The sequence below is a fragment of the Cloeon dipterum genome, chromosome 3 (assembly GCF_949628265.1).
Source record: "Cloeon dipterum chromosome 3, ieCloDipt1.1, whole genome shotgun sequence".
Lineage (NCBI taxonomy): Eukaryota > Metazoa > Arthropoda > Insecta > Ephemeroptera > Baetidae > Cloeon > Cloeon dipterum.
Window position 1 is genome coordinate 32,898,612 of NC_088788.1, and position 10,275 is coordinate 32,908,886.

The window sequence follows — 10,275 nt, forward strand, 5'->3', positions numbered from 1 at the left end:
AGCGCTCAAGTAGGGGAGGATGCTTTTAACGAGTGGTAATTAGTCAGAAAGCCACACCCGTCGACGAGAGAGTCGTCCAAGGAAGCAAATTGGCCCATTCGAGGCGGCGGCGGCGGCGGTTTTCACCTCCGAGCGGAATGCTAAATTCGAGAGCGGCGGCCGCGTGTCTGCATTCAGGCGAGCCATTGATTGTGGGAATCTGGCCGCAAGTCCAGGCGTTCCTTCGCAGGTGAGTTCAGAAATGGAGCAACACGTATACATATTTTAATGTGGTGATGCGAGGCGAGCGATCGATTTTGTTGAGAGGGAAAATAGAGAAAGGGCGGAGCACGGACGGATGCTGCGCCGCCGACGCGCCCTTTTCGCCAGTTGCATCCGGACCGCCGAGGCGAACGCACCCCCGTCGGCTGCCGCCGCCGCCACCCACGAGTTGCAGCCCGGGCCACCCCCTAGCTCCGATGCGCTCCCCACCGACGGCTAGTCTGCGTGGTGAGCACGCTCTTTTTCTACTTTGCCACACGGGTTTTTGCGGTTCATTAATTGCTCATCACGCTGCTGGATATTGGCATTGCCAGGGAAAGCTTCTGCCGCTACAAGGAGAGAAAACAGCTTTCGTGAAAATGTTAAAAAGCCATGAGAAATATGTACAGTGTTTTCCGCGAAATTTACACATCTTGTATGCCAAAATTTCTTACTTCAAATAGGTTTCATTGCGAAATTTTTGTATCTCTTAATTGATTTTGCCTTAGTAGCAGAGACAACAATGAAATTGATTTGTGCAATCTCCGGGGTTGCGTCTGCGAGATCAGAAGAATATGCTTAAATTTTTGTTGATTTTAAAATAATCAGGCATTGAAAATAACGGTAAAATAACACGTCATCAATTGATCAATTAAGTTATTAATTGGTATCAATCTTTTCATTTAATAAAATTACCTGTACTTAAGTTCTCCCTATCCCTGTTTCGTCTGTGGTGCTTATCACGTTTAATATTTTCATAAAAAGGTATTTGGAATATTGGTTTACACCAAGAGTGCAACGCAATATAAAATAGAAAGTCTAAATAAGATGTTTTATTATCAAGTGTATCAATTAATATTTTCACCAGAAGAGGGTATAGAAGGGGCACGACAAGATTTGAAGTTGAATTTAATTATCCCCGTCACTTTGAAAAGGTGGAAAAGGATTAGCACGCATCATCTTCTTCCATCCTCACAGAAGCTTTTATGTGAGATTGACCGCAATCATACCTATAAAAATAACGAGGTAGATGTCAAATCTAATGTGATTTATATGGCGAAGCGAATGATTCGTCTAAAGCGTCAAAGGGAGCAGCAGAGGAAATGGGAAAACGAGATTAGAGCCTTCGGCTGCACTTCGCAAGTGCCATAAGAGTTTACTTTTCATTTTGCACCTCTCGTCGCAGCTCCAATTAGTTTGATCGTGTCTGATTGGTTGGAAGACAGCCATTACCCAAACACCCCACAAAGGAAATTGTGACACGGTGTTACGAGCGAACATCGCGGTTCTCTTCATTTCTTTTGCCTTGCTACAATGAAAAAAATCCATTTGAAATAGGAGACAGACTTCTCCCGAGAAATAAAAGGTTGGCTGCTTTTCTTGGCAGAAAGGAAGACGACTTTGCACGTCATTTGGCAAGCTGTACGTGGTGGAACATTTTTGCTATCTCCGAGGGATGAAAAATCAGTCGTCGGACGAAGCATGGGCAGGGCGAAATAAAAAGAGACCGCTGGCAGTTGGGAAAACGCTTAATTGGGTCGTATATGGCAAAGAAAATTCAATCCACTCTTGCGGACTGTAATTGATTGCCCGCCAACGCTGTTGCTGCGATTGAGTTTCTCTCTGCAGCCTTTATAAAAGCAGAGCATCCAAGAAATAATTGGATTTATTCCACGCTACACGCGCATAAACTTAAAAAAACACACAAACAAAATAAATGTAGCATTTTGAAAAAAAGGGAAAGTCACAAATCGAAGTAAACAATCCGATAAATGCGGCCAATTGTGAAGCAGCGCTATCCCGTCAGTCGATGCGCGGTCAGATGTCAGCTAAATGTTCATTCGACCAGCATTTGGCAGCGAACTAACGAGGCACGAAATGGCCAATTCAAAGCAAACTTGCCCTGTGGCCAATCAAGTCGTGTTTGTTTAGGCGTTTTAGATCATTTCATTTAATTCTACGTGCACGCAGCAATAATTGTTATTCCGTTCTTGTTTCAGCAGCCACGTGAACGAGTTGAAACTGTGCGTCGCAACAATCCGAGATAAAAAGCAGCAGAGATGCCGGTGGGTGGTCGGATGGGTGGAAAGGGGGTCGGCGTTTACTCCAGCAACGCCAATGGTAAGTCCATTTCAACTGTGCTTTGCTCAAAGATCTCTAGCTTTGCAGGCAAAGAAAGAGCGAGGAATGGGGTCATAGCAAGAATAATCATGAAGTCCTAAAAGCCGGTAAAACTTACTTCAAACTGAAATTATTTATTCATACATCGCCAAGAAATAATACTATGGTTTCTTCCACTTACACAACATGAAAGATATTGTCGAATAAAATGGTGCACTTAATGATTCTTCCCTAACGAGTACAGAAGGATGGATTTGGAAACAAAAATTAAAAATAAATGCCTTTCTTTTACAGTTTACTTATCTAATGAAACGAAAGAATCAATATCGATTGGTTCTGAATTAATTCATTCTATCTAGAATGCCAATTGCAATTCATCCGGTTAACGTTTCCCCTGGGAACTGAAACTGTTGGGCTGCTTGTCGGAGAGTAAACAAGTGCAGGCCTTCCGCGTGAATTATAGAGAGCGAAAGTTAGATATTTATGAGTTCTGACAGAGGCGTGTGTATGTGTATACCTTCTCCACTTCGTATGTGCGGCGCCGTAAATAACGAGTCCTCACTCGGCCGATGGAACAGGAGCAGAGTTTTCCCTCCCACCCCCTTTTCCTCTAGCGCGAGCCCCACAACACACAAGCAAACACTCGAGAACAATGGGCGCCGCTCTCGCATTCCCTGTGACGGAAAACGCAGATGAAAAATTGTTCTCATCTCTGTTTGCTCGTTTGTTTTATAAAAGTTAGTGACGCGTGCCAACGGAAATGAGGCCCAATGCTCTTTTTGCCACTTTTCCCGGCAGTTTTCATTAGTGAGAGAGAAGTCCACCATATTATGACCGTTTCTGACAGATTATTTCCGTTTTTTCCACAAAAGATTGAAATTAATTAGTGGAAATCTTCTTTTGATCAGCTAACTTCCATGCTTTAGAAAATATCAAGTTCGGAATTTGGGACAGTAAGCGGTGATTCATATTTATTTTATTATAAGGAAATAATCGAATTTACACCATTTTAAATTGTTTTAAGAAATTTATTAAATTTTTGAATGGGAAATTAAAGCAAAGTAAAATATGAGGGCGCATCTTTTATGGTAAGTTTACAAAACCGTATACTGACAGAGCCAGAAGATTTACGTTTTCCGCCTCTGCCCTTTCCTGTTCTCTCTTCTATAAAAGGCTGCTCAAAAAATTGTTTTTCTTCTTATACAATTTGTGGCTGGTCTCTGACTGGATTTGACAACCCGACCAAACACTAAAAAGATTTACTGCTGGATTTCTTTAGCGGGAATTGAATTTCCAGTTCAAGAGCTTTCTCTACTTTGCACCCGAGGCTAACAGAGAAAAATACGTTTCCATCAATCCCGACATATTTCTGACGTCCGGCCCTTTTCCAACGGCAAATAAAAACGCGTTTGTGTCACTCCGAACGAAATCCGTTGGAAAAAAACGGCTGCCAAGCGCGGATCGAAGCATCGAAATTTATTCCGCCAAGTGCGGCGGCAAGGGTATGCAACCTGCTCGACGTGTGAGCCGCGCCGTTTGCCTACTCCGCTTTTAGCCGCTCCGGGGAATGGGGAAATAAAGTTTGATTGTCACTGTTTGCCGCCTACCCTATCTGCGTTTTAACGAGAAAATAACTTCGATGTAAATTATACCAACTTTTAATTGGAATCTCGAGCTCTGGGGACGGGAAAAAGGCTGTGCATCGAGCGAGATATCAATCTTAAATTACATTCCATGTGACATATATTAAAAGCGCGAGATCAGTTTTTTTTAAGAGCAGCACATACATACGTCACAGTGTATAAAACCATGGAGCTTAAGTAATTACCAGTTAAAACACGAAACCTAACATTATCGATTCATTGTTACACTCCTGCTTGTCATTCATTGCAATTGCGTGTAAAGTTTCAAAGCGCGAATACTAAAAAACAAAATAAACAGCAAGAATGTAGCTTCCCACTGCTGGTTGAGGCAAAATCCTCTGCGGATTGCTGCAGTGTTGATTTAGTCTTGCTCGTAACGAACTGCTAATTAGGCCTAAGGGGCCAAACAGCTGCGCTCTTCAATTAATCACTGTTGCTTCCAATCATGTTCTCAACACATAAACAATTCGGTTGGAATTGATTTGATTTCGAACTATTTACCAGAGGTCTCAGAAGTGCAATTTTGAAGCGGCGGCGGGCTCAATGGCTGATCACGTGACCAAAAATTAGCCGGCTGGAGCAGCGTGGCTGGCTGATACCTCTTGTTTTAACCCATTCTGGTTACGATCTTTTTATCTTATTGGCAGACGTAAAATTAACACATTGTCTGCATTACATTTTCACTAAACAGAAGCGATTGCTTGCGTTAAAACTTTACTTTTGAACATGCTTGGACAGATTATTATCCCTTGAAAGCCTCTTAAATCTGACGACATCTCTGGCCAGTCTGGCTTCTTACTGGAGAAACGTGTTTGGCGCAGCCCCAAGGGAGTTGGAACGAGACTCATTTGAAAGAAAAATAAAAGCACTTCTCAGCTCATTTCCAAGTTAAGAGTGTTATCGATGGGCGAAATTGTGCAATCAATTTCCACGGAGATGAGATGAGAGCTGCCATTACGCCATCCTATTTCCATCCACCGGCTTAAAATTGTTTCACGGCGCGATCGATCGTTTTTTCTGTCCAATTTTGCTTGTCATAAATCGTCAGCAAAAAGGGTTTGATCGTAAATCGGAACCTGGCTTTCTGCTTTTATTATTCACGTAGCGGAGCGCGCAGCCATACGGAAAAGGGCAGCGTTGGTGGAATTTTCACCATTATTGTAGAGCATAAAAGGCTCATTTCTCATTTCCACCCGCGAATTCCACTCGCATTCCGATGGCAAAAAGGCCTTTGTGATCACTTTATCATCGCACTTTATCTTTTGCAGGCAGATAATGAGATAATTCATTTTCCCTCGACACTGGCTGTCGGTGTAGTTTCTCTTCAGATTCGACAAAAACAGTGCGTGCTCCCTTTGCAGTCGTCTCTCATTAAATGAGATCAACGAGGCAGAGACGAGCGTGTGCCTCGCGCCCGGGGCTCCTTGCTCTCCGCTTGAGCCTAATTTGCGCTCGAGCCTTTCAAAAGATCAACACAGAGCGTGGATTTGTGTGCCATGCACATCTGGTTTCACTCAACCGAAAGCGATGTTGAAGGTGGCTTTTTTTCCTATCGACTTTTTTCTTGGCTACTACGCTTTGCATATATGCAAATGAGGTTCGACGAGCTTGTTTAACTTGCAAATTTGATTCATGGCGCTATGCTCTATTGAATTTAAAAACATAGACGGTGAGAATTTACCTAGGTAAATATAATGAGAGGAACTGTGTCGCAAAATATTGAAGCTTTTTGATATATTCATAGGTCAAGAGAATGAAATCATTTTTAACGAGGTATCTTATTGTTTGCTAGTTTTTCCATGAACTGAAAATCGTGCTTCAAGCTAGAAGAAACTTAATGATGGAAATTCACAATGGCTCATATATCGTCTACTTGAATAACAATAGGCTCGGCACAAGTGATTTTACTGTTGAACGTTTTAGCAAATTTTTTCACTCCTCTGGCCTCATCAGGAATGAAATTTGTGCCACAGAATTAATTGCAGAGAGAATGAGACCGACGATAAACTGCAATCATTGCTGGGCACATTCAAAAAGACAAAAAGTGATTGAATTTCGCGCAATAAAACCACCGGCTTTCCTTCAACAAAGCTCAATTCAACAAAAAAATCACTAGCTCAAAATTCCGTCTTATCTTGAGCTATTTTAAAATAAAAAATTGCTAGTAAAACAACACAGATTATCAAAACCATTTTCAGTGTAAATTCTCAGATGTATGTAAAACTAACTTAAAAATCAAAGCATACAAAATAATAAAAATTTGCCACTGGTGAATGGCATGCTAGCGCGAATCACGCGAGATGCACTCATTTGCATGACCGCCAGCAACTGCGTGGAAAAGCCTCGCCGCAAAGGTCTTGCAATCGAAACCCGTGTATTTGCCGCATGCTTGATTGCGGGACTTGCAGGACGTGCCCGGCAGGAATAGCGGAAACCTCTCGGCCGGCCCCGGCGGTAAGAGATGATACTACAGATAGCTCAGCAACTCCCGGATTGCAACGACTATAATCAGCATGCTCCACAACTAACAGCTTTTTGGGTAGTCAATTGATTAAAAATTCAAATGGGAAGTAGATTTTAATTTATAAATAAAAAATCTTTGAAGGGGATTCTGAAAAACAGTGATACACAACGTTTTAAGAAGGCCGCGCCATATTTAGAAGTACATTAAAACAGTGAAATCATTGGTATCAGCTTGAATTTTCTTATTCACATAAATTCGTCTCATTTATTTGCACAGGTACTCAATAATGCGTTTACTTAATATTCGCATTTTTAGTGAACACGTATTTTGTTTGTTTAAATTCAGTTGTTTAAGGTTTTGATGCAAGCGAAACATCACCACTTTGTCAGTGGAAATCTAAACGAGGTATCCAATTAAAATTCAACCGTGCATTCAATACTAAATAAAGAAAAAATAAAGAGACTCCAGTCTTTTATCTATTATGAATGGTGTTTTTGCGCAGGAGCGGAGTTGAAATTTGTCAGCAGTGTTGAAAAATGAGCTTTGCCGCAGAGCAGACACATAAAGAGCAGCAGGTTTTACGTTCTTGTTCCGCTGAAATAGACGTTTATGCCACGTTGCTTTTATTAACTTGTGCTGAAATTACAGTACAGGAAGCTCAACATTGCCTCTCATTAAAATATTTCTCCCGCGGTACGCTGGATGAAACCTGCTGCACTGCAGCCAAAAGGGAGCGCGCATTATGGGGCTGTAAAAGTCGCAAAAAACAAATTTAATAATAAATTTGCGTTGGCAGGGGACGCTCGTCCAGCTGGCAACGCGAAATTAGCTATGGAGAATTATATGGAAATCGCATCGATGTGGTGTTTGCGTTGGGGGAGTTAGTCCTTGGGCGATTCGTTATAGGCTGTGGCGCAAATTGGAAGCGGCACGTCTCTCTAGGGGCGTATTTGTCTCGGGCGAAAATGCCCTCCGCGTTTTAATAGGGTCGTGTAGCTCTCCGCATCTGCGCCTTTCCAGAACAATTCCATCGCGCGGAGCAGCATTGTTTTCCGGCAAAAAGCTCTTATCTCGCGAGCAGATAAGTCGAGCCACGGGGGAAACGCGGATTTGCGCCGCAGCCGAGACCTATATTCCTCCGCTCTCTGTTCCATTTCCCTGCTAGATTCTCTCAAGTCTCTTCGCAGCGCGTGAAAGACGCAAACTTTTGGGGGGAAAAACGACTTATCCATTAAGCCGGAGGAGAGAATGAACACACTTTTGTTGTGAAAAGAAAAAAAAGGAAATTGTGTCTCTACGGAAGAGCCGGCGGCTGCTTTATTTCACTTTAACGCACCAATTATTTTGCACTGTCGTGTCTGCTGCCTAGCAAACGACTTTATGGCCCACGTCACTGGAACGGATAGCTGGCAGCGATGTGATTAAGTGGATTTTCTCCCTAAACTGTCAACACAACAAATCCGTTAAGAAGCTTAAAGTAAAATCGTTAAATAAAGGCAATAATTCTATTCTACGACTAGCTTTTAGCAAAAATTTTAAAACCTTTCAACCTCTTGAGTGAGAGTTCAATATCTATAAAAGCTGGTTATGTAAAGAAAGGAAATAAGAGTTCTGGCAAAGAAACGACCGACAGTTTCTCGTCGCATGCACTCACATTTAAATTCGATCCATTTATAGAAATTACTAAAAGTCACTGCCAAATTTTGGCTCGGCAGCGGCTGAGCATTTTTGTTGACTGCTAATGCGGCTAAATAAAACTTTAAAAAATGAAGTGAGTGCCAATATTTACCTGATACTTTTCGATTTTTTCGACTTTTTGACCGGCAGCTGGCGTGGCTGGCATAATTGGTGTTTTTGTTTATAATCAAACAGAGAATAGTCTCATAACTAATGCTTGAATAGAAATTCACACTACACAAAAATTCACCGCCAGTAAAATCAGGATATAGATTTTTTATTTTTCACTTCTGATTTTCCAGATGTAACTAATAATTATTTTGTGACTACCACAGTATAGCAACCACATCAGAGTAACCGTGGAAACATTGCTTTTGAAATATTACGCATCACAAAATATCTAATGCAAATTTAAAAATTGCGTGGAATCGCGGAAAAAGAAATGCGATGTAGTGTGGAGTTTCCAGGCAAATGCAGGATTTTTCAAAGTCCATAGATATACGGTGATATATTATGTGAGAGGGCACAAAAAATATTTAATGCTGAGATAAAGTTAAAAACAAAATAGCTCGATCCGTCAATATTCCGCACAGGTCCTATTACTGGATATTGTTTGAATTTACATTTAAAATTCAGGGATTTTTGTACAGTTTAATCATTTTCATCTAACCCTTTATTGAACGAGTTTGAAACTGATTTTAATCAATATTTTGTTCGTCTTTTTCGACAGGTCGCGGTTACAGCGGGATCAACGAGGAGATCATGTATGTGAGCATCGGCATGGCAATCACGATCGCCATCCTCATCAGCCTGGCGCTGTGCTACATCGCACGCGAGAAGTGCAGGAAAAAGCGCGAGTTCTTCGTCACCGCATGATCCGCGCGGATTTCGGCCATTTGATGTGTGGGACGTTGAATAAGAAGTGACAGAACTTTTTGAGTAATGTGTTTGCGGCGAAAAAGGCCGAATGGCGCGGCGATGACGATATTTAAATTGTAAAAACGGGTGTGTTCTCTTTTAGTCCCTTACTACCCTTCCTCTACTCTTTGAAAAAGTGTTACCCGCAGTATAATTAATATTTATGTCTCGGAATTGTGTTGCATATATATAGTACACGGTATAGCTGTTGAAATTCTGAAGTTTAAGAATGGATCAAAACAAATGAAGACTGCAGCATGATAGTTACTTTAGAAGCTATGCAAATATCACTTTCAAAATGTGTTCACCATTTAACCTTTATTTGTATAATAAATGGCAGATTTAGCTGTTTTATCTGTTCAAATTGTTTCCAGGTCATTCTTTATTGGCACTGTTTAAAATTATTGGGTAATTTCCAATTCATGTACCAATAATTGCACTGTATTTGAAATAAAACAAAAAGCAGGGTCGAAATAGAGAGCTATATAAATAGCAAAACTATACATTATGTATTTGTCCTTTTCTTGTTTCCAACCCTAAAATTTTGATTCTAGAACCTATCGTTTCAAGTTTCAGAGCTTCAAATCAATCAAAAAGTTTCAGAAAATTTCAAATAAATAAGCTTGCTACTGACGATATAACTTGAAATGGGAAAATGAGCAATAATTTTAGTTTTTTCTTGTCGAATATTATTTTTTATCGCATTGTTTTTAAATGTAGTTAATTGTTTAAGATTTTAAAATTCACTGCAATATCATTTTAATAATTATGGAAATTGGGAAAGTTGCCATTGCAACGTAAATTTTTATATCATATAAAACCGAATAAAAAAAATCAAAGTCTTTTTATATTTGCCTGATAATTCTAGATTATTCTCAAATTCTTATCAAGTGATCCTGCGCAAAGTAAATATTACGATGGAGTGTCTGCGGTATTATGCACTTTAATCATACATTTGTGTATTTAAGTGGAATTTTCTGTTCCAGTAAAAGCAAAAATAAGAGAGAATAAAACTTCACACGTAGTGTACAAATATATGAGGATTCATTGATTTGAATTTAATTAAAGAATTAGACTAAAGCGAGTAGGAATAATTAAAAAGATAATTAATTATTAATTATGACGATTGAAGCATCTCAGCGCACGCAGAACGCAGGCTATATCTTTAAATGTGCCTTGATAAAAAACAAAAGACAGTGCTCAGATAGGCTG

The 10,275-nt window shown here is 40.4% G+C and overlaps 1 protein-coding gene across 2 annotated transcripts; it reads left to right on the forward strand.

Moving 5' to 3' along the window:
* Positions 1-287: 287 nt before the first annotated feature.
* LOC135940614 (uncharacterized) lies at positions 288-9,556 on the forward strand. 2 transcript variants are annotated; one of them, XM_065485589.1, is made up of 3 exons: positions 288-489; positions 2,244-2,361; positions 8,876-9,556. In XM_065485589.1, exons 2-3 carry the CDS (start codon positions 2,301-2,303, stop codon positions 9,019-9,021), a joined length of 207 nt encoding a protein of 68 aa, XP_065341661.1. In that variant the 5' UTR covers positions 288-489; positions 2,244-2,300; the 3' UTR covers positions 9,022-9,556. The 2 variants fall into 2 exon arrangements, with proteins under 2 accessions (XP_065341661.1, XP_065341659.1); XM_065485587.1 differs by having other exon boundaries at positions 290-489; positions 2,241-2,361.
* Positions 9,557-10,275: the final 719 nt, after the last annotated feature.